At 42.3% G+C, this 24,647-nt stretch overlaps 2 protein-coding genes across 4 annotated transcripts; both read right to left on the reverse strand.

Annotated features, from left to right (window-relative positions):
• Nucleotides 1-33: 33 nt before the first annotated feature.
• LOC110488790 (sestrin-3) lies at nt 34-15,935 on the reverse strand. Of its 2 annotated transcripts, none has more exons than XM_021561178.2 (9): nt 15,722-15,935; nt 5,301-5,501; nt 4,866-5,048; nt 3,944-4,201; nt 3,722-3,833; nt 3,271-3,395; nt 2,918-3,084; nt 2,529-2,673; nt 34-2,304 (listed from the first exon to the last, which is right to left on the reverse strand). In XM_021561178.2, the coding sequence occupies exons 1-9, from the start codon at nt 15,785-15,787 to the stop codon at nt 2,215-2,217; spliced, it is 1,347 nt and encodes a 448-aa protein (XP_021416853.1). In that variant the 5' UTR covers nt 15,788-15,935; the 3' UTR covers nt 34-2,214. The 2 variants fall into 2 exon arrangements, with proteins under 2 accessions (XP_021416853.1, XP_036798839.1); XM_036942944.1 differs by lacking the exon at nt 15,722-15,935 and adding an exon at nt 7,016-7,043.
• Nucleotides 15,936-21,173: 5,238 nt separating this feature from the next.
• Nucleotides 21,174-24,647, reverse strand: c14hxorf65 (chromosome 14 CXorf65 homolog). Of its 2 annotated transcripts, XM_021561180.2 has the most exons (6): nt 23,979-24,647; nt 23,784-23,870; nt 23,094-23,216; nt 22,894-22,962; nt 22,644-22,756; nt 21,174-22,478 (listed from the first exon to the last, which is right to left on the reverse strand). In XM_021561180.2, exons 1-6 carry the CDS (start codon nt 24,001-24,003, stop codon nt 22,389-22,391), a joined length of 507 nt encoding a protein of 168 aa, XP_021416855.1. In that variant the 5' UTR covers nt 24,004-24,647; the 3' UTR covers nt 21,174-22,388. The 2 variants fall into 2 exon arrangements, with proteins under 2 accessions (XP_021416855.1, XP_021416854.1); XM_021561179.2 differs by having other exon boundaries at nt 23,784-24,647.

The following is a 24,647-nucleotide window of genomic DNA, read 5'->3' on the forward strand; positions in this document are numbered from 1 at the left end:
AGGCAACCACAGTAAATAAAACAGTGGAAACACTCACTTGATAGAACATCTTTATAGAAAAAAATAAGTCTTCACATTTCCAAAAAACATATTTTTTTGCTTTTTTTCCACTTACATTTGACATTTTTATTTTATTATATTGTCCATTCATTTACGTGGTAAATATTGAACAACTAACATCCAACTTTGTGTCAGTGGCTCAATCGTTTAGTTCCTTGGCCAGGTGGTCAGAAGCTTCAGACAGACAGGAACACAAAACTCTTTCGCTCCTGCATTTGGAGCCATAACGATGTCATAGAGGTGTTGACAAGGAGCCAATGAGGACTGTAAGTACTTCCAAGTAGAGTAACCGTCCATGTGTCCAGCGGTGATGGCACAGGGAGTTCTATATGGGCCACAGAACACTGTTCCAGAGGAACCAGAGTGGCAGTCTGCTCGAATGAGGCCCACACTCAACCCAGAGTAGACTAGCCTGTCCACTCAAGCACCAGTCCAGTTTGGCCTCAAGGCACCTGCACTAGAAAGCGCTTCTTTTGCATCTATTGATATGCACTTCCTTCTTTCTTAATTTCCCTCTGTCATTTAAAACGGTCGAGCCCATTAAGAGTCGTCAACCTCACTACCTCTGAAATATTCAGGGTGCAGCACAACAGGCAGGATATAGCAGCGAACCCAGCAACTGAACAAAGGGCTCAACAATCATAGTACTGTGATGCAAATATTACAAAAAGTGTCAAAAAAAAAAATTCAATAAGGTAAAAATCTAGTTTTTAGTACCCATATTGTTCTGCTCTGCAAATTTTACCATGCATCAGCATCTTTATTTTAGGTCATAAAGCTCACCAAATAAATAATTGAAAGACAAAACCTACTTTTCACATGCACAAGATCATACACAGACCACTGATAACATTTGATCTGTAGTCTACATCTTCTGTAGCATAGTAGAGTATGTTTAACAGCAATTCAAAACCCAGTGCAGGTCACTTTTGGGGACTTTTTTGGTTGCAATATTCCAGTTCAGAGTGCTGCTGACCAATGCAGTTTTAGGGATGGTTGAAGTTTCCTTGAAATGGAGATTCCTTCATTTGATCTATGCCAGAGCACATCAATATAACAACTGACAGTCATACGGCTGAGCGTCACTCTACAAAACATTACTTTGGCCACCCCTGTGTATATTAAAGTTAAAATCCGTTTTTAAATAGTTGTAGCGATTTCAGATTTATCTAAGATACTGAAGTGAATTGTGATCTCCTTCAGGTCTGGGGCCATGGCCTCTGTTAGGACCCTGTGTAGCCCTGCACTACTCCACCTACACAAGAATGCTCTGGGACTATGTAGTGACTGTAGGAATGGAGATCAGCTGATCTAACTACAGAGAGACCCAAGAAGGATCCTTTCTATCAGACGCCATATATACACACACACACACACACACAAATAAAGTGCTTTTAAAATAAACTATAGTTGTGTGATATCGTCTTGCAGTGTCTTGGTTTTGTTCTTGACCTTACAGTACTAACGCAAAATGTTAAGAGAGCTACAATGAACAACTGTCCATCACCCTCACCAACTACCTACACCAACACTGGCAGGGACTAACAAGACAAATTATGGCAATATCTCCAAAACATCCACTCAATCCAATAAGGATAAACAATTTGTTTAGAACAAATGTAAAGTTCTAAAGACTAATCACAAACCAAGAAATGGGTTATTGTGTTGGCCATGGGTACGTATCTCTTTGCTACAATGCAGAACCAACCGTCTGCTTTCATCCCAGAATTGAGACAAACATGAATAAAAATGAAAATAATTCATATCTATTGTAATAATAGTAATATAATTGCACATTAACCATCAAGAGCAGAGACATTTTGTAAGAGGAAAACACATTAAATGAGAAGTGGACAGACCACCCTTGCACAGTGGAAAATGAGCAGGCAGAGTGAAGGGAAGAGAGGAATTGCGTTGCGTGTTTTGACTTTGGAAAATAGTTTTCCACTAGATCTTAAATGATTGCATTATATTTTTTGTCCCATTTTTAACTGAGAAATAGGACAGATAGTTGCACAACGCTTCCTCCTCAGAATTGCCAGTCTCTTCCCCATATCCCTGCCTGCTGTAAGGGGGTTCCCACCCTGCAGCCTTCTAGCTTGGTCTTTCTGTACCGTTGGTGATGAACTTTGTGCCTCCCTCCCGCCAACCGACCTAAGCTATCATGTACTGGGTGATGGCTCTCAGAGCATACAGAAGCTCAGCCTGTAACCGAGCCTCCATTATAAGCAAGTTCACATGGATCTAAGAGAAGAGAGGAAAAAAAAGGAAAAAAAAAAGAGGATGATATCATAAGAGAGCAAGAGATGGAATGGGGTTGAGGGGGAAACAGAACACAAATGACCACTTTGCATCCCATTTGACCACATTAATTGGACAAAACTATTATTCTCCAGTAGATTTAGTTCCAGTATATAGTTCAGCTTTATATGGATGCAGTATGTATTGGTATGAGGTGGGGTGCGTACCCTCTCGGAAGGTTTGAGCGGTGCCCAGGGCAGGGGACACATCGGGGTCTTGGTGGCGTCAGGGTAGCAGGCCACAGACTTGATATAAAGCTTCATCTCCCTCTCCAGCAACTGGTTTACCTCTCCGTAGTCATAATCGTCGTACCTGCAGACCCACACCACAAGTGTCACATGTCATGCAAACATGAACGCTATCCAAGCGGGGCCTTTGCAGCGAATCCCAAGCGTTGAATCATAGGACTAACCTGGCTGCAATGCATCACGATAGCATCTCACTTTATAAGAACTCAAACTATGTACCCAGTGTTCATACGATTTGTGCTGGTTCCTGTGTATGTATACGTGTGTGTGTGTGTGTGTTTGTGTACAGACCAATAGAATGACCTCACCTAATTCCCAACATACAGTGGATGTAGTTCCAGATGGCTCTCTTCAGGTCAGGACCATGGGACGAGGGGAGCGTCGTGACGCTGCGGAAACGGTCGTCCAGCAGGTGCCCGATGTCCGAGTACAGCCGGTTGACCAGGGAGAAGCCGTGGTCCTCCCAGGAGTAGTCCTGCCCAGACAGACCGCACAAACAAACCTGAAATACTCGCATGGTTCCTGTAACACCTCAGCTAACTATATGCCCACAGACATACGATGCAGCATATGCTACTCACATTCTACAAATCTGATGTATTACTTTACTGACATGGACTCCGGTCACGTATTCCAACATGAACGTAAACCATGTCCTTACCTGCACCCGGAATACTTGGAAGTGGTCTTCCTCCCTGCGGGCAAACTCCTGGTAGCCGAACTCAGGGTCTGTTATGAAACGAGAGGGGTCTGCTGAGTAGATCATCTCCTCCTCATCTTCCACATCTGAGAGGAAACAGTGAGAGGATAAATAAATATAGTCGATCCGTCACTCAACGTTCACGCCAGTGGAGGCTGGTGGGAGGAGCTATAGGAGGACGGGCTCATTGTAAAGGCTGGAATAGAATCAATGGAACAGAGTCAAACATGTGGTTTACATATTTTTGTTATACCGTTCCATTGATTCCATTCCAGCAATTACAAAGGGCCTGTCCTCCTATAGCTCCTCCCACCAGCCTCCACTGGTTCACACATGAGGATAAGTTTAGCCCTCGCAGCTTCACAATGTCAGGTGTGAATGTGAGCGGGGACAGCTGTGTCTGTGTGTGTACCTGTGTGCTGGAGTGTCTGGGTGTGTAGGACGCACTCCCCCCTCTCTTTCTCCTCCTGGGATTTCTGTATCCTCTCTTTCAGACACACCATCTCACAACTGGAGTCCAGAGACTGCCAAGACAGATGAAATGATAAAAGACGTGAAGTTGAACAACATGAAACAATCTGTTGTGGAATAGCGCCGATGTCATATTCAGTCTGATACAGCACACAACCCTTACCCGTCGTCGTGTGGTGTGCTCCGAGGGTGTGGTGAGAGGCGGAGGTGCGCTGACATTGCCGTTGGCAGCGTCACAGAGGCAGTAGCCCGGGGGGGTGCCGTTGGGGGCTATGTGGAGGGGGACGGGGACGGGGTCGGGGTCGACGTCAGTGCCAGAGCCAAACACAAAGCTAGAAAGGGAGTGGCAGTGGGCCAGCAGCACCACAGCCTGAACCAGCTCAGCCAGAGACCAGCACTGCTCCCCCGTCTTCAGCAACGCCTGGTGGGGGAAGGACACAGCAGAGAGTGGGCCTCATGGTGGAGATTAGACAGGGGTGGAGAACTCTACTGATCAGGGATATGACCCTCTAAACCAGCGGTTCCCAAACTTTTTTCACTCAGGTCCCCCTTCCAACATTGGGGAATGTCCCGCTGTTCACACCCCCTCTTGTTGGTGGAGGGAACATTTTGCAGGTTTAAAGTACATTTCCTGCAATTATACACATTTTGTCATGGGTTGCAGAGAAAATGTTGCCGTTTTAAAGCTAATTTTCTTGCAATTCTATACATTTGGCCATATCTGATGTGTATTAATGTGATATTACTACAACATCTAAGGGCTAAAAAAACATTAGCTGACATGGGCTAGTTGATCTGCAACGTCAGCAAGTTATAAATTGCTCTCTAGGTCTGAAATGACAAGAGGAAAACTGATGCACTTCCCAATTTCAAAATTGCACCTTGTGCAATTCTACCATTACGACTTTCAAGAGTAAGCTGAAATCCAGACTGAGTTCCTTACAAAAAGGGGGAACCACTGTTCTAAACCGCAAAGATAAGAATCAATCTAAATCCAAATTTAGGCATCAAAACATTATTTTTTGGCACATTAGATATTTTTATAAGAGCCCATAACTTTTTCAAGGAGCTGGTTCTTGTGGTACCTGTATGTGTGAGCGGGCGGTGAGCCAGGGTTGGTGGGCCAGAACCTTGTTGAGTTGGTCAAGGTGTTGCAGGCGAGGGGGAACGGCCTCCAGCCCCTGTAGCCACAGCGGGTCGCCCCCCACCCTGAGGAACTGGGCCGAGTGCAGAGACACCAGGTAGCCACAGTGATGCTGCGCTGCAGCCTGGGAGAGATGGAGGGAGGGACAGAGACACACACTTCAATACAAGTAGGCTTGACTCCAGGATGTTGACCACGTTTGTGTCAATGTGCGTGGGTGGGTTGTGGCGAGTTTGTGTCAGTGTAAATGTTTATGTACATGAAAGTGGGGTCAGTGCAAGTGTACGCAACTGTGAGTGGGTGATTGGTGCAAATACAATACGCATTTCTGTGCATCGTGCAGTGCGTGTGTGTAACGTGTGTCCAGTGGCCTCACCATAATGGCGATGTAGTGGCGGTACTGCAGGGGCAGGGGGCCGTCCATGTGGAGGATGTAGTGCTGGGTACGGAGGAAGCTCTCCAGGTACTGGGGGTGAGAGGCCATCTGCTGGGACACGGCGTCCACACCCCCCCTGCTGGCCAAAGCCTTCATGCACCGCAGCGACACCCGCTCCTTCTCAGCGTTCACCTTCGTCACCTGGACAGGACCAGAGGAAGAGGATGGTGAGACAGGTGGCAGAGACAATATGTCACTGACAATGCACACAGCAACTAGGTCTATGCAATGATTCATCGCAGGTGAAAATCAATGTTCTATAACAAAATGGGGAATAAATTAAATGCCAGTTTTTCCACAAGCCTTATTTAGTGAGGATTGCTTATGGTAGCAGATATGCTGACAGATAGCCTCTGTTTTGATGGTCCCTGTGGTGTCAGCCTACAGTGAGATCAGTATGTGAATTGCAGGCAGGTCAGGACTGTGGGTTTTGAACCAACCGTCGACAGGAGACTTCTTATAACCGCAGCAGAGATATTTTACCACTACACATTCCTCACAATATTCCCCTGCAAAACACAAACAAGGCCGCTCTGCACACTTTTCAGGCAGAGAGACTTGCTGGTAGGGAAAAGAGCTCAGCATCCAACACATTCACAGTACCAGAGAGTATCAACCAAAAGACAAAACAGATCAATAGTCATAGGAGGATGCAATGAGACTACCCTGAATTAACTGCTCAAAGTCCTCCACTTTACTATGATAGAATGAGTAGAGCAGATACATGTAGAGGAACTTGGGTGCATGGGGGATTGTGAGGCTGGACCTGAATGAGGCCTCATTGAGGGAAGAACCACAGTAAAGAAGTAGAAAAGTCCAAACTGACAGGGAGAAGCTGGCTGGGGAGGAGGAGAGTCACAGGCCAAGAGAAACATGGACTCAGAGAGAAACTGTCTGGGGAAGAGGAGAGCCACAGGCCAAGAGAAACTTGGACTCAGAGAGAGACTGGTCTTCTAAAGGCTAAAGGGATTTATTACCTCACTCTCAACGGCTTCTAGGAAAAGGTGTTGGCACCGGGCTGGAGAGAGCGGGTCTTGACTCAGTTCCCCAGTGTGTGAAATGTGAGAGGCCAGGGCAGCTTACCTAGGATCCAAGTGGCTAAGCAGCCTCTGTTGGCAGAGCCTGGTGTTCTCAGTTAAGGCTAGGGCTGTTGTGGTGAACTTATTACCGCCGCACCGGCGGTCACGAGTGATGAAGCCAGTCAAATTCCACATGACCATTTAAGTCGGGGTAATTAGGCTTCTCCAAGCTCTGATGCTGCTGCTGGTCATTAGTAGCCTACTAAACTTGACAACTGCCTGGTCCTCAGCACTCTATTGTCCCTGTAATCACTCTGATATCAATGCAAATGTATTCGAAAACCTAAATCAGACCCTTCACGAGAGCCCATGAACTCATGTTGCGCAACATTTCTATAGGCTTTGCAAATGCAGGAGAAAACAGAGTGATGGCCTCTATTACAAATATAAGGATCCCACCAGCTTTCTATAGGCTCAGCCTACAAGATCTATTTCTCAACTTTCCTAATATTAAGCACATTGCTTCTTTACAACAGGGGTATAGCCTCACTGGCTGGCATGAAAATAAACCACAGGGAAAAACATCCTCCATTCGCTATTTAAGTACATAGATGACATGTATTTCTTCATGCTCACCCCGTTTTCGACACAGGTGCATGATAATGGTCCATTCTAAATCAAAACAAAATGTCACATTATTTAGTATATGTAAAGACAAGATTAAATCAAGAAGAGTGTGATGGGTGACAATATTAGCTTATCACTTGTGAATTATATATTATCCCTTGTGAATGATGCCCAGCATAAGAAACAATGTGACTCATGTAGCCTAGCCCATAGGCCTATATGTTTTGACAAGGTTTGTTTCACAACTAAAGTGGACAAATAACTTCTTAAAATTAAGTACATTAATCCGCTTTACAAAGGGTGTAGAGCCTAACTGAGCAGCACGTGACTTTCAAGTTTGGGAAAGATCATTTTCACCATAAAAAAATGCCCCTTTATAATAAAAGCATTACATGCATAATCGCATTTGCGGTCACTTGATAATGGTGTTTTCCACTAATGGAACATTTGCACTTATACACCATAATTTGCAAATAAATAAATTACAAATCATACAATGTGATTTTCTGGATTTTTTCTCTCACATTTTGTCTGTCATAGTTGAAGTGTACCTATGATGAAAATTACAGGCCTCTCATCTTTTTAAGTGGGAGAACTTGCACAATTGGTGGCTGACTAAATACTTTTTTGCCCCACTGTAGCCTACCTACTACCATGTATGCATTGCTGCGCTTATGTGAAGAAATGGCCATTTTAAGCTAAACATTCTGATTTGTTGCATCAGCCACATTGCATAAAACATGTTTTGATGCTAGTGGTTGTATTCATTTTGGATCTATCACATCCCACAACTGTCCTAGACTATGTTTGGAATATTTAGTTTACCTATTCTGTGTGAGAAATAATGTACTATGGGGGATAGTAGATTGACATAGGCTAGTGCTTTTGCTGTTTGTTAGGCCTTCTCATCTTGTTGGCTGACGAAAAGTAAACGTGAACAGTTCTTCCAACATGCACCTCTGAATTGGATAAGGACAGAGAGCCATGTGAGTGAGAGGGCACAGCACACTCAGGGAGAAAGGCACAACGCAGCACTCCAGGATGCAAAAAGGCATAGATTCTTTAGGGTGCATTACGGCCACAAAGGGGATGCCACCATGAAATGCAAGGCATTATCAAGTGCTTATCAAATTGTGAATGAGAGACTATTGGAGTGTGTACAAAAGCAGAGCTCATGACTTTATAATCTAATAACGCAGCCTTACAATGTATAAAAATATAAACACATAGGCCAACTTTTGTATAACAATTAAAGTTACATACACTCTTAATTAAGCATACAGGAGTACCCATTTCTTTGTTAACCGCTCAAAACAGAATAGGTGCAGGTGCACACTCCCTCAAATCGCTTGGAGACAATATTTATATTTTATTCAGCCTTGTTCAAATTGTATTCTTCATACTCTAAAAATAATGCCACGGAATTATAAGCAAATCTTGTCTGTTAAATGAAATAGTGTAACCCACAGCCATTTGGCATAACCACATCCGGACAACTCAGAGTACACTATTCTTCTCTTCTGAAATAGACCACATTTTCTTCATGTCATGCTTCTTTAGACCTGTCTAAAATAAATCATGGATTTATTGTGAAGGTGTAGGCTATATTAAATGTAGGCTATATTACATGGACTTTAAAAAAATGGCTTGTATGCTATATGTGGAAGCCAGGAGATCCTAAATGTGTTTTGGTCAATTACCATGAGACTGACAGTTATTTGCTTGACAATCCCCAGCTGACAATTTCGTGACTGCCACAGCCACTAGTTATGGCTCCCCTCATACCAAAGGTATATCTATATCAGCGGGTGTGTGGCAGCGATGGTGATTTGCGATGATCGTTATGTAGCTCTAACACCTCACGTAATAGCTCCGTGGCATTTAGCCACATGTTAGCATATCTCACTGGCTTCTCTGTGGCTCAAAAACGATTCACTTCACACCTTACCCAGCAGGTGGCGCTGCTCTTCCTCCAACATTAGGTACAAAGACTTTCCAATATTAAAATGAGTACACATCTCCTCCAACATTTTGGTGGATGTCAAGAAGGGGAACAGGATAGGCCTAGGGGGTTTAACCACTCAGCTGACAGCCCATGGAATTCATTGCCTAAATGTGACATTTTATTTCTATGGCCTTCCAATACACGAGTCCTCATTCACAATGACTTAAGTCCTTTTTTAAATCACCATGCAACAGCTATCGACTGCAATGTGTCAATGTCATGGTAATCCTATTTTGAGCATGTATGGTCAGGTGTGGCCTTTGGAGAAAAACATGTAAGTGGTTCAGTGACCGAGACCGCAGCAAACAGGAGAGAAAGCTCTAGCCATGCAGACTTGGATCCTGACCCACTTGTCTACTTTCTAGGAACACGGGAGCTCAACTCTACGACACGGGCCTCATTGGTCTAGCATCAAGGTCTTTGACACTGGCATACGTCACTCACACAACCCTACATGTATGCCCCCACAACTCTGTGCCTGCTGACTTGTGGCCCCACATTTTCCATGTTGGAGAGCAATCAAAGTCCCACTCTCCAGGAACTCGGTCTAACCAAGCCTCCATGGGTGTTTTGAGAAACTTTCTGGGAATCAAGATCCATACAAGCGAATTAAACACAAGTTTAAATTTCAGTCAGGGCTCAGTCAGGCTTTAAAGGCTGTATCATAAACATCCTGCTGTGGCCATGACACCACATTATTAGTGTGTGTTATTAACGTGTCAGACCGATGCGTTAAAGCTGGAATGCCAACGCTCCAGACCAGTCAGCCAGATGGTACCCTATTCCCAACCAGGATGCTAAAAGCCTCAGAGGCCATGTCCCACTCGCCCTGTAAATATATAGTAGTTCATCAGGGCCCGATAACCAAGCCCGATGGAAAACAGGCTCAGAGTGGCAGTAAAATACAGACGTGTTCTGCACCTCTCAACAGGCCAGTCACCATTTACCTGATAGCGCTGTAGGGCAACAGAATCAAGCATGCTAGCAGATAGCATAGACCTCCAGTCATAGTGATAACGCTAGTTAACAATGGCTTGCAAAACTACCATTACTTCCTTCATACTAGACAGAAATATGGTATCCACAACTGAATCTGACTCTGGGGAAGAAGATAAAGGGCCTCATTGCCAAAATCCATAAGTATCCCTTTAAGTGACAGTATGAGAGAACCTGTATGGAAGGCGTCACTGGCACACTTACAGGTAGGGTGAGTGACCTGCTTAAGACATGGAACTAGTCATTCTGTTCACCGTTGTTGCAATTGTTCACTAATAATTCAAACCAGACAAGAAAATGTCACACACACTTTAAACTATCACAACGACATACATTTTCTATACGGTACAATTAGTTTCCCCAGACATCTTGACATGCTCAAATAGGGAAATTAATCTCCAACATGTTCCATTATAAGAAGTAGTCTAGTCAAACTAAAACAGGAACCAACATCCTTTCTTCAGTCCCAGGCAGGAAATGACACAATGAGTCACATCAATTCTGCTGACTCTTAACACATTTGTATTTGTGTACGTATAGCCCAACTAACAAGTTGGCACAAAATAAAAATACGTAGCTAATGTACAAACTATAATTTTTTTAAAACAATATAAAACGCAACATGTAAAGTGCTGGTCCCATGTTTCATGAGTTGAAATAAAAGATCCCAGAAAATCAATAGAAATCAGCCAAGACCTCAGAAAAGAAAATTGTACACCTCCACAAGTCTGGTTCATCCTTGGGAGCAATTTCCAAATGCCTAAAGGTACCACGTTCATCTGTAAAAACAATAGTACGCAAGTATAAACACCATGGGACCACGCAGCCGTCACACCGCTCAGGAAGTCTCCTAGAGATGAACGTACCTTGGTGCGAAAAGTGCAAATCAATCCCAGAACAACAGCAAAGGACCCTGTGAAGATGCTGGAGGAAACAGGTACAAAAGTATCGATATCCACAGTAAAACAAGTCCTATATCAACATAACCTGAAAGGCCTCTCAGCAAGGAAGAGGCCACTGCTCCAAAACTGCCATAATAATGCCAGACAACGGTTTGCAACTGCACATGGGGACAAAGACCATACTTTTTGGAGAAATGTCCTCTGGTCTGATGAAACAAAAATAGAACTGTTTGGCTATAATGACCACTGTTATGTTTTGAGGGAAAAGGGGGAGGCTTGCAAGCCGAAGAACACCATCCCAACCGTAAAGCATGGGGTTGGCAGCATCATGTTGTGTGGGTGCTTTGCTGCAGGAGGGACTGGTGCACTTCACAAAATAGATGGCATCATGAGGGAGGAAAAAGGACATGGATATATTGAAGCAAGATCTCAATACATCAGTCAGGAAGTTAAAGCTTGGTACCAAATGGACAATGACCCCAAGCATACTTCCAAAGTTGTGGCAAAATGGCTTAAGGACAACAAAGTCAAGGTATTGGAGCGGCACACACAAAGCCCCGACCTCCAGCCTATCGAACATTTGTGGGCAGAACTGAAAAAGCGTGTGCAAGCAAGGACTACAAACCTGACTCAGTTACACCAGCTCCGTTAGGAGGAATGGGCCAAAATTCACCCAACTTATTGTGGGAAGCTTGTGGAAGGCTACCCGCAACATTAGACCCAAGTTAAAGAATTTAAAGGCAATGCTACCAAATACTAATTGAGTGTATGTCAACTTTTGACCCACTGGGAATGTGATGAAAGAAATAAAAGCTGAAATAAATCACTCGCTACTATTATTCTGACATTTCACATTCTTAAAATAAAAGTGGTGATTCTAACTGACCTAAAACAGGACATTTTTACTAGGATTAAATGTCAGGAATTGAGAAAAACTGAGTTTAAATGTATTTGGCTAAGGTGTATGTAAACTTCCGACTTCAACTGTAGGCCTATATAGAGACATGCATACTGATTGCAGCAGCATATAATATCAAAGTGTAAAGGCTGAGACTAATAACATGCACAGGGATTACTGAGAGTGTTTCCAAGAGCAGACTGCTATATTGTATTAAGTGAGGAAGGTTGAGAGGCTGTAAATCAGCTGAAAGCCTTTCAATAAAGTATTGTCCTGACGAAGGCCTGTAACTCCCTGGGTCTCGGCAGAGGTTAACATGATTTGAAATGCAAAAGCACCATTGATTTACCACATCATCCACCCTGACCCTGGTCCCTGCCTCTCTGCTGCACAGGGAAACTAATTTGTTTATTGATCCGAGAACGTCACAAGGTAAAAACGAGATGCAAAGGATAGTGGCAGTGGTGAGGGAAGGGAAAGAGGGGTAGAAGAAACAAATCAACCCTGAATGCTGATTGGCTGACAGCTATGGTATTCCAGACCGTATACCACGGGTATGACATACTCATTTATTTTTACTGCTCCAATTACATTGGTAACTAGTTTATAATAGCAATAAGGCACCTCGTGGGTTTGTGGTATATGGCCAATATTCCACTGCTAAGGGCTGTATCCAGGCACACTGCGTTGCATCGTGCGTAAGAACAGCCCTTAGACGTGGTATTTTGGCAATACACCACAAACCTCTGAGGTGCCTTATTGCTTAAATAGACAATGGCCTATAAATTGTGGAGTATAAAATAAGAAATGGGAAGTATGCAGAGATGACCAAGCAAAGGAGAACAAAGACTAGAAAAATGATGCAAGTAGTGGTTCAACGGGTAAATGTGACAGGGAGGGAACGAGCGGATAAGGTAGTGCAGGGGGCTGCAAGGGAGGGGGTTAGCTGCAGATGAAGGAGGAGATAAAGGGATATTCTATCTGCATTCCAAGTGAGCCTGAAGGGGTCTGTCCTTGTCATTAGCTGCTCTGCTAGTGTCGAGTCCCGTCTGCGTACCATTAACACACTCGTCCCTCTTCATCGGAAACAAACAGCAAGCTTTGTTTTTGGCTCTGCAAGGGAGGTGTGCTAAACAACCAGCTGCAGCCCACATCAGGGGTAGGGGGTGGGGAGCTGGGCAGGACAGCAGCCATAGACGACCCACACAAACATACCATGCTACATATGGAGACATGCAAACATGCATGTATAACACAACAAAAAAACATGACAGGCAGGTAGAACCAGATTATATGGTGACATGAGACAGACAGCTGAGCATAGACAAGAAGTGCTAATGCACACAAGGTGTTTCAGAATTCAGGTTACATTATTTGCTTGATCCAGTCATCTTTTGTAACCTGGTTAGTTATATTCACAATACCCCCTTTTCAAACTTCTCTGACTCTTTTTCAAACTAGAAGCATGCCTAATATGCTGACTACACCAGCCACAGACAGATGCGCCATCGCGGTGATTGCACGTATGTTGATTTTGTCCATACACACCAGTCTAGAGATCATGACACGCGGGTTAAAATATCAGAACCAACTTTAATCATTTGGGGGCAGGTCGAAACACAAATGATACATTCATGGACATTCAGATAGCTAGTTAGTCTTGGGAGATAAACATTGGGTTGTTATTTTACCCATCATGCACACGGTCCTCTTGTTTGTTGGTTCTTTCGCAGAATTTTGACCCAGTCATACAAAATCGTATGTTTCTACGCCAATTAGATTTGAGCTTCCTTTAATCTCTCCTCCTTTGTCTTTCAAGCATCCAGGGTTTGTAGCTTCCTGATATTCAATCATCAAATAAAACTATTTTTCACATGCGCCGAATACAACAGGAAGGGACTTTCCGTGCATTGCGTGTATCAAAGAGAACCAAGTTCTATTTTAGCGCTGTCCTACGCAGACGTGATCGAGCGGTACAGGTGAAATGATTGAAACACTTGTGTACATTTATTTTGCAACACTCACACACACAACATGTGTGTATGTAAGAATTGCTAATTCATATCAATGCCTGCAGATAAACAACTGACATTTATCTATGGCACTTTTATTGACAGGATATACAGTGGTAAGGGAGCAATAGTCTAGGAGGGGACCCTACTTTGGGTTCTGCACAAAGAACACACAAAAGCATGATGCAACAATATGTCTGTTTTCTAACCAGAGCTGCAACAAATGTCCAAAACTGTAAACCTCAGAAAGGATCTTCTTTATTCAAATTAAAAATATACATCCCATGCTTCTGTCTAGTCAAATCTGCAAACGCCTGGTGCAAATCTTATAAGGATGGCTATTCACATTTATATGTATGACAGGTTTGGTGCAGGCAATAAATGTGACATCTGACATACATAGCATTGAAGAAAGCCTAGGTCTAAACCCCTATATGCAAGTGCAGGTACAAGTCAAATATAATTTTACATCAAATATTAAGGAATGCATGTCACTGACCACATTCCTCTATTGTTCTAGCTACTTCTTTCTGAATATTGAATCGCAGTAAACAAGTTATCCTATCCGCACTGCCCCCTCTCGGCTGTACATTGAAAAACAGCACAGAAATGAGAAAAACAACTTTGATTGGCAGTGCACCCAGCATCACTGCACACAAGGTCTAAATCTTAGTGAAAAAATACACACAAAACAAATATCTTTATCAAACGTTTGACATTATGACAGAGGACAATGCATTAGGCCGACTGAAACAGAACAGGAAAACTGCTCCTTGAACTCTGATTGTCAACGACTGTCTTTGTTCGTTAGCAAGCCAACTAGATTCTTTGCAGCTGGTCAGAACACACTGAGACTGCCAAAATGATGGAATGACATTGCATTAGCAGACACTTTTTCTGTACGTGCAAATCGCTAGAGATGATGTCATTATTGCCTTCTACCACAAAAAGAGAAAATAGTAGGCGGCTGATGGCCATCAAACCTAGGCTGCAAATATAGCTAAAATCATAATGCAAATACATCACGAAGAAAAGTATAGCCTAGTTTGCAGATTAACACGTTCATTTTTAATATCCAGTTAACGTTAGCTAGTTGTCAATCCATTATGGAAACATTCTAGGACTAGGTTACCATTCAACACCGTTAGTTTAGTTGAATAGATGTCTAAACCATTTTTCAACAACAGCAAATGTTCATTCATTGACTGACTGACAAATCAAAATTATTGACAGCTTGTTACCGTCCCTTCAAGAAGCCCCTAGCTATATAAATTAAATGACAATCAATGACAATCGATGACCATTGGCATTGCTTTGTTGGTACTTTGGCTAGTTAGTTAACGTGATTTACCTAGCTATTTCAGAGATGACAAACAATAGTTAGCTAACGTTAGCTGGCCATTTATTTGACCATTTGGCTCAGAATAATCGTTAGATAGCTAGCTAACGTTACTTGCCTTGGCTAGTAAACAAGCTAGCTTGTTAGCTAACTTAATAGCCACCTGTTAGTTAACTTAGCTGCTCACCTGCCCCTTGTCAACTGTCATCTAACGTTAGCTAGCTGGTTATCAAGTCAGTTGTCTGAATGAGTTACCAAGGCAGTTACCGTTAGTTACCTAGCCATTAGAGGGCGACAAACTAGCTCGGACATTAAATTAGTTAGCTAGCTAAAGCAAATCTCGAGACAAAAACAAAACAAAAAACACCATTATCAAGGGATAGAAGTATAAGTAGTTAACGTAGTTCTGGAGCTAACAGTTTCGTGAGAGACAAAACCTGCCACACATTTTTCAGGACAAAATGAATGAACGACAGTCGATGGAACTTTATTAGTAGCCAGCTAACGTTAATCATAAATTGGAACGTTGACTGGCTTTTTAGTAGTTAAGTCAAGACAAATACCTGGTTCTGGACGCGCTGACATTGGTTTCTGAGAGGGAAATCCATTTCTTTCATAAAGATTATCATTTTCCAACTAATTAGTGCATGGATACGGCTCTGTCTCTCCTGATGTCCACCTGACAAAGCGGAGCCACTACAAGTCTGGGCATTTAGCTAGAGGTGAAAAAAACTCGCAGTGGACTGACAGCTCCAGTAACAGTGTGCCCAATCAAATCATAAAGGGGTGGAGTAAAGAGTAGGGGCCGTGCAAATGCTAAAGACCAATCAACTTACAGAGATGGCATTTAAGGCTTCAACTCTTTCACTGAAAGGCTGATATGAAATTCTATTACTGCTAGCTATGGTCTGGTGGGGAAAAAGCCATTTGATCCATTCAACGTTGAGATCAATTTGCAGTGTGTTTTTCTTTATTTTTCCCACAGTCCACAGAGAGGAAAGCCATACAACAAAATGACCTCTTACAGGACTTACTCCAGTACCTACTGGGCCCAAAATACATTTTTCTCATATAGGGCCCTAAAAAAAAAGAAACGCAAGTGATTATGGGTATATTCTTAGCCAAGTGTTTGTAGGTGGGTGCAGTGGTAAAAAAAAGTACCCAATGGTCATACTTGAGTAAAAGTAAAGATACCTTAATTGAAAAATGTCCATCCTGATACTTGATTACTAGTAATTCATCAGAAAAAAATTGTGTCTGTAGGAAACAAAATAGAGGAACAGAAGATTGTACTAAAAAAGGAACATATGCATGCATCAGATAATGTCATACGGAACGATTCCCTGACACTTCTGAGGAAAAGGAAAGCAAACAAGTTATAATCACCAAGTTATAAACACAAGCTCTCCGCTGCATCTGTAACATGTTAACTTGCCTAAATCTGGTTTTAATTTTTCTACAAATTAATATGGAACTATTCAATCATAAGACACATGTCCTTCAAATGTGGATATTTGGTTGTGTTGACAATCAAACACAATTCAATATCAATACATTTGAAATCATCCTGTCACACCCTGATCTGTTCATCTGTCTTTGTGCTTGTATCCACCTCACTCCAAGTGTCACCCATCATTCCTATTATCCCCTGTGTATTTATACCTGAGTTCTCTGTTTGTCTGTTGCCAGTTTGTTTTGTTTTTGAAACATACCAGCATGTTGTTCCCCTGCATGGTTCTTGTTCCTAGTCCTTTGTGGTTTTGAACCTTCGGACTGCCCTGAGCCTGCCTACCGTGTTTGTACCTTACCCCCACCTAACTGGATTATTGACCCGACTGCCTGCCGTTCTGGACCCTTTACACCCTCTCTGGATTATTGACCCCTGCTTGCCTTTGACCTGTCATTTGCCTGCCCCTGTTTTGGAAATAAACTTTTGTTTTTTGGATACTGTTTGCATCTGGGTCATACCTGAAACGTGATACATCCAGAGCTTGAAACCTTAGGCCTATAGTATTGCCTATTTTTAAGTTGCAAATGCTATATAGGCCTGACTAGCATTAATGATATGTTAAATAAAAAGTATGGTCACATTTCATTTGCTCTGTTAAACCTACCCTTTTGAAATGACTTTGATAGCAACAGTGTATATTTGGTTTTTAAGTGGCGAGCTCTCAACAATCATTCTCACGATAGCACATTGGTAATAGTCAGTGACAAATATCAAAGCTGGGCTTGGTTAAAACCCTGATGGGAGACCAAAGGGTAGCTGTAGATAAATCAACTCTCCAGTAGGAGGTGCTGCCTAGACTATTTTTACCCCGACATACATAACTGTGAAGAACTGACATTGTTTCAAAGGTACACATTTTTTATATTTTATACAAGGTTTGTCTGAAATTTGGTTACCATGCTGACATAATCCTGTGGGTGAAATATCACCCTTAAAACAACAGTTGACTTTTTTCAAACCAAAACTATTTTCCACGTCACAGAAACAGACAATGAGCAACACAAAAGTGGTTAAAAAGCAGTAATGAAACACATCTGAGATTGCACTTGTGACAATAGGATATACAGTAACTTGAAAACTACAAGATTCTGATGCTTCAACGTCTAACAGGTTCATTGGTGGTATTTTATTTGGGCAAAGGACCAGGGAACAATGTTACTCTTGTGGGGAATCTGATACCAAACCCCTTTTGCTTGGCTGGAAATCTTATAGACTAATATTGTCTGTAGAAGTTGCCTCATACACACTGACTCAATACAAATGCGCCAGGAAGATCATTATTTATCCTCCTACACAATTTCATATATTCGCGCTATAGAAAAATAACAAACAATCTAACTGACGGTAGAATAGCCTTCATCTGAGGAAACATACAGTATACAATGTACAGAAGCTGAAACATGAAATGGTTCACTCTTGCCCAGAACTCCATAATGGCTGGCATAATTCAAACTCCCAGGAAATGCCTGGAGAAACAAAACAGGCTGAGAAAACAATAGACAGGGTAATCCATTTATTTATTATATTAAGTTATTTCATAAAATCTCACCATTTCATAGCACTGTCAGCAGGGCCCCAGGCGGGACTCAAGCCAAGGAGTGCTCTTTCCTGTCTGTATTTAGTATGTTTGTCTCAGAGCCCAACGTGCTCTCCAACCTGGAGAAAACCAATATCTCAGAGCATCAGTGGGATTATACTATTTGGTCAGACAATAAATTATATCAGTCCCTTAAAAAGAGCCAATCTTTGTCAAACTAGATCAAGATTCTACAGCAGCAAGGTCCTCAATCCATTTAACTGAATGTGAGGCCTAGTATAAAGTGGTTGTTGTGTAAAACAAATCTATGTATATTTACTGTTCAAGTAAACACATTTGAGAGAGAGTGGACCAAGATTCTGGCATATGTCATCAGAGCCACAGAGCTAACACTGACTTAGAACACTTTTTCCCTGCCTCTTCAACTTGGCCAGGAAGTGGGGGAGCCCCATCTGTAAATGCCAGGTTAAATCACAGCCATTCCATTGTTCCCTGCAGTTGGTGTCTGGAAATAAACAAGTATCATTGCTTTCTCCCCAAACATGTGATATCAACTAATGACTATTGCGTTCTGATTTAATTATTATTTTATTGACCTTCTGCCCCCCTGTTGCTTTCAGCTTGGACTAACTCAGTCCACACACAGGTCTTGAATGAATAGTGCTTTTGTCCTAAAACAGTAATCTGGCCATCATTCAATCATGTCCTGCTAAAATGTACAATGTTTTCGTTCCCAAAAGACACCCATTTGTCAGACATACACATGCCCTCCTAATGCACTACCTTCTGTAACATTTGCTGTTGATAAAATACTCTTCCTATTAGATTTCCACAGGCTTAAAGAAAAAGGTGGGCCTTTGAGACAAAAAAAAAGACTACAATTGAGTTTTTGTTTTCTGTTACTGCAATGTTGAAAGGAGAGCTTGCAAGTATGTCATTGTCGCATTTTATTGTACCTTTTACACCTGCTGTATCCTGTGCATAAAAGGAATAAACTCTGATTTAGGTAAATGTAATTCCATCTAAAGATTTTATATGTGGTTTGTTCTATTGCCAAAAGTAGCTTCTCACACTCTTGGCCTCCCTCAGGAGCACTACGTCATAATCAACAAGGCTGAAATAGAGAGGTGAGGTGAGAGACCTACAGGGAGTGTGAGTGTGAAAGGCAACCGTTTACTTCCAAGGGAACATCCAAGGTCTGAATATTTTCCAGGTATGTCACTGCAAGTCATTAGAAATTGTAGTTAGCCCTTTGTTTGGTTTATGTTCTGGAAGGATGAGGCCACCCCATTTCACTGGACCTCTGTTTAACTGTAATTTGTTCATTAGCTGTTACATTAAGGCCTATATTAATTATCCCATAAGGGAACCGATATCAATATCATCAGCGTCCGTCCGCCTGTTTTTCTAGAACAAGGAGTTGATTAAGATCTAGGGCCTTATATAATATTGCCATGGACTGAGTCATCTGTTCAGGGAGTCAATCAAGTGCCAGTGAATGGCAAGGGAGACAGTACCCAATATCCACCCCCATTAATGATGACAGCTTACAGTCATTGTGGCCCCAGTTCCACTGGGAGAGGGGACTGGTGTACAAGCATTATCATTCTACAGCTGGTAAAAACACAAAACAAGCTCAGAGCAATGACAAGTCAGCCTTGTCAGCACACCCCTTAGAGCTATGGTCTGCTGGTTACTGAAATTGCAACAGCCTGAAACATTTATTTCACCTCGCACATGTAAATACCATGACATATTTTATATGGCTTTACTTTTAAAAGTTTGAATATCCTATGAATGTGCTAGATATAACAGTTGTAATTGTTGGAGAAACTCGAGAGGAGAAAAACTGAGCTGCTAGAATCTAACTCCTGAATACATACTAGATTAACACACAGTTATGTCCACAAAAACATCATGTGACAGCCATTTTGGCAGACATGCAAGACCAGTCTGAACCAGATAACTCTAATCTAAATAATCAGAATAAAGCGCAACCTTTCCACAATTGAACTGGAGGGGCAATTTCATATATATTTTTTAAACGTTAGAACATTCCATGATTGGTCAAGTCTAAATGATTGTGATGTGAAAGGGCTGCATAAAGCTGTCATGTGGTCTCAACAAATCTGATAGGAACCTGATCAAGCTGTTTTGCAGCAAAGGGCAAAGACTTTTAAAACTTCTTGGAATAGTTAATAACCCCATGATCTCATCTCCTAAATTCATGAAGTGATGTAACTATTACATGGCATGCTAAATCATGATTTCATACACAATGTTCTGATTTACTATAGCAAGAAAGTAGGCTAATGGAAATATTGAATGGAGATTTGCTGGATAAAAAGTGAAATAGCATATACATTGAGTGTACAAAACATTAAGAACACCTGCTCTTCCATGACATACTGACAAGGTGAATCCACGTGAATCCATGTCACTTATTAAATCCACTTCAAATCTGTGTAGATGAAGGGGAGGAGACAGGTTAAATAAGGATGTTTAAGCCATGAGATATGGATTGTGTATGTGTGCCATTCAGATGGTGAATGAGCAAGACAAGATATATAGTGCCTTTGAATGGGGTATGGTAGTAGGTGCCAGGCGCACCGGTTTGAGTGTGTCAAGAACTGCAACGAGGCTGGGTTTTTCACAGTCAACAGTTCCAGTGTGTATCAAGAATGGTCCACCACCAAAAGGACATCCAGCCAACTTGACACAACTGTGGGAAGCATTGGAGTCAACATGGGCCAGCATCCCTGTGGAATACTTTCAACATCTTGTAGAGTCTATGCCGTAATGAATTGCGGCTGTTCTGAGGGCAAAAGGGGGTGCTCAATATGTTTTTTTTTTTACAATCAGTGTATACTGCTCGTTCTTTTATATACAGTGTAGATGTTCTAGAGATTGGGTAAATCAAATCTCAATCAAAGAGAAGAATCACACAGCAAGCATTCCGAATTAGATAATGGCATGGAAAATTTATTTTTTATGTTGCATTCCACTTTCTAAATGATGTCTAGATTCTCAATGTAACCTTTTACAAGAACAGCTCAGCTGTTTCTCTTTCTTCCCTATTTTCTTCACAGTATTTAGCAAGTGGTTAGGCCATCTGCAAGACACCGTTGTATGGCCTGACACAGTGGCCCTATTCAAATACTTATAACATGCCTCCTTCTTCCTTTTCTTGAGGTAATCACTTTGGAAAGGACCAAACAAGTACGGTACTTGTTTCAGTTTGGGTAAAAACCAGTTGAATGAAATGAAAACTAAACTTCAAATGGAACTTCATCACAAAATCCCGAAGGCCTTTGTTCCTCAAACGTTATTAGGCCTCCCACAGACATACATTAAGAAAATAATCCAGTGATTCTAGGAAGGGAAGTTATCTGTTATTAAAACCATCTGACCCAGGCCTTGTACATAATTTAGAAGATGGTACACCACAAACACTGGGAGGAACCACCTGCTGGCATTTAACCCACAACTTCCTGTTTCAAAGTGCCAGGCCACCCACCAGAGGTGGCTAAATAAACCTTCAGAAAAGAGAATAGAACACTGTCACACCCCTCATTCAGTCCCTCTGGCAGATAGCCCCAACATACCACCCCTAATTTAAGATCCCTCACTGGTCAAGGGAAATTAATTTCAAGATAAATGAAATTCTGATAAAGCCTTCAAAAGTCAATTGTGCATGTTGAACATATTGCAAGACACATAATTATTGCAACAACACCTCAACACCTGTTGAGCAAAGCAAGATTAAAAGACAACATAACATAACTCTTACTCTTGGAAAATAAACACTGATGTCAGAGCTTCAGTCACGATTTCGCACCCTTTCTAAATATATTTATCCCAATTCAGTCATTTCCATCCAATTTTCCCAACTGGTAAAGCTTGGTAAGGAACAGGTATTCATACCCACCAATCACAGAAGCAGAAGGTGACATCATCTATCGCTTAACTTCAAGGGACCATGTTAAAACTCTCTTCCTTTCAGAACATAAAGTGTATTAGACATGGGAGCGTAGCAATTGTATAACAGATTTCTATTTTGATCTACCGTATTATTCAACACTAATGACCATTGGCTGGCGTAGACTTAGATAGATTCAGTGTCCACTTTATTACATTTCAAAATGTATATGCACATCAATTATTGTAAAATTGATAGGTTCTTTCAGTTCCTGCTCCTCCTGCCTCCAGTCCGGCGATTGGAGGGTTCATCATCAGGGGTGTCCATATGTACCGCACGACCCCGGCCCTTAGCCTGTGGGACACAGTACAAAAGTTGGAAATCTTCTAATACTTCTATTTGTCCAAATAATTGGTGGAGTGCACACACACACACACACACACACACACACACACACACACACACACACACACACACACACACACAAACACAAAGCACACACACAGCACACATACTCACGGTTTGTGTGGGTTGGGTCTGAGAGGGCGCCTCCGTGGCTCTGCGGTCCTCCTGAGAGCGGAGCTGTCTGAGACGAGCCCTCTCCAGGCTGTCAGTCTGTGTCTGCAGAGTCTCTGATACACATACAAACAGGAACAACATATGTACACACGCTAAGACAATGGGTAAACAAATCAATCCTCCAGAAGACACACATTAAATACTTTATCTGAATGCACACACATAATTAACAAGCAGAGTTTATTGTTACCCAGAAATGCAGGGTCTGGGTTGGCCACTAAGGGGGTGATGGAAATATAGGCACCATCCTTTGGGTTTCCTGAGAAGATAAACATAAACTTCAAAACAAAGAAGAGCCATGTATAGAAACGTATTTTTGGTAACTAGGAATAGTTTCATAGAGGCCTTGTCCACTCCATTGGTTCGACTTCTATTATGTATAGAACTCACGATTCACAATGCAGAATGTGAGGGAGCAGCGGGGAGGAAGTAGTCGGCTGGCACACTCCTGAGGCTGCTGGGACAGGAAGAGAAGCTTCAGAGCCCCACGGTCATCACACAGATCCACCAGCTCTGAAACACGCACACACACACAAACACACACATTTAAGACAAATCTATCTGTATGTAGAGAAAGAGCCAAAACTGGTTGAATATGTAGCATAACATAAAGATGGCTGATGAGGGGCAGAGCCAGAGTGCAGGATTTACTACTGATAGTCTTGCGGTAGTCAAACCCACTCATCAGCAAGCCCCATTAATCTCAGTGCTAATGAGAGTGGTAATGATAGATAGCTTCATTAGTGCATGGCGCTTGTTCTGGGCTTAGCGGCAACACAGTGGTAAGTGTGGCAGGACCCAGCAGGTGTAAGCAGACACCCTTCGAGTTGAGCAGTGTGAAATATTTAACACCAGCCGGTGAACTCCCACTCACATGCCGCTGGCCCCCCCAACCAAATCCCTGACTCTCACATCAGCGCTCCCCATCCACATTCCCTGCTTTAGTTACAGCAGTGAAACTAAATTTAGGATATACTCAAGACCCCCCTAGTCTGTAAGAGACGATCGGCACAGCAGCATTTCAATCAGGAAGCTGTCATCATCATTAAGGCCCCCCCCCCCCCCCCCCCGAACTCCCACCTGTCTCCGGCAGGCCCATCTTAGCTCTCATGTACTGCAGCAGGAGAACCACAGGGCAGTTGGTGTTGGCCAGAAACTGCTCATTGTCTGTGAGGAGATAGGATGAGAATAAAGAAATGGTGTGAAATACAGTTTCTAACACTGCAAACATCAAATGTGACACTAGCGGAATGCATTTTATAACTTTGGCCTTACCTCCATGTTTAATACAGATGAACATCACTCAGGAAGCTGAGGAACCGGAGTCCCTTGCGATAATGAGAAGCCTAAAGTCACGAAAGCTTTTTGAGAAACATTCCATGGATTGGAATCATTGGATACATGGTTATGAAGTCATAATATGAATTGTGATTTCACAGGAGTGCTCTCTTCTCTTGTTGGCTTCACAACTTTGATCCCATAATTTTGGAGGCTGCTTTCTCCATCTCTGCTAATCTCCATCTGAACAGGATGTGGTGTTTGTTTTCATGTCAGAGTGCAACCCCACTGTTGTCTATGCCAGCCTTATTACAGTGTGCTGACCAGTGTCACGAGGAGTGAAGGAGAAGCTTAATTACACTTCAGACAACAACAACAGTATAATCGAGACAACAGCATATATGAACAGCACACCAAACAGCACACCAAATTATACATATTTTTAAGTTGTTCTGTTCATAACAAATCATAGAAATGAGAGTTACAATACACTGTATCTACATCCGTGAGTGTCTTTCCTATCATTTCAAGTTGAAAACATATCCCTTCCACCATTAAAAAGTCAGCATCTAATGCCTAATCAGCCTGTCTTCAACTAGATGAAATAGAACATGGCCAGACCTTTTAACAGATTCTTAATCTTAAAGTCTTGCATAGACTGACGTC

Source organism: Oncorhynchus mykiss, chromosome 14, assembly GCF_013265735.2.
Source record: "Oncorhynchus mykiss isolate Arlee chromosome 14, USDA_OmykA_1.1, whole genome shotgun sequence".
NCBI classification, from domain to species: Eukaryota; Metazoa; Chordata; class Actinopteri; order Salmoniformes; family Salmonidae; genus Oncorhynchus; species Oncorhynchus mykiss.

What these genes read in the sequence shown, in the direction of transcription:
- c14hxorf65 (XM_021561179.2), bottom strand. Translation starts at nt 24,003, where the DNA reads ATGTTCATCTGTATTAAACATGGAGGTAAGGCCAAAGTTATAAAATGC. An exon ending in GATGGGCCTGCCGGAGACAG is followed by an intron (nt 23,217 to 23,783) that starts GTGGGAGTTCGG and finishes TGCGTGTTTCAG; the next exon opens with AGCTGGTGGATCTGTGTGAT. An exon ending in AGACCCAACCCACACAAACC is followed by an intron (nt 22,479 to 22,643) that starts GTGAGTATGTGT and finishes TGTGTCCCACAG; the next exon opens with GCTAAGGGCCGGGGTCGTGC.
- LOC110488790 (XM_021561178.2), bottom strand. Translation starts at nt 15,787, where the DNA reads ATGATAATCTTTATGAAAGAAATGGATTTCCCTCTCAGAAACCAATGT. An exon ending in CCAGACACTCCAGCACACAG is followed by an intron (nt 3,396 to 3,721) that starts GTACACACACAG and finishes GTTTCCTCTCAG; the next exon opens with ATGTGGAAGATGAGGAGGAG. An exon ending in CACTGTATGTTGGGAATTAG is followed by an intron (nt 2,674 to 2,917) that starts GTGAGGTCATTC and finishes GTGGGTCTGCAG; the next exon opens with GTACGACGATTATGACTACG.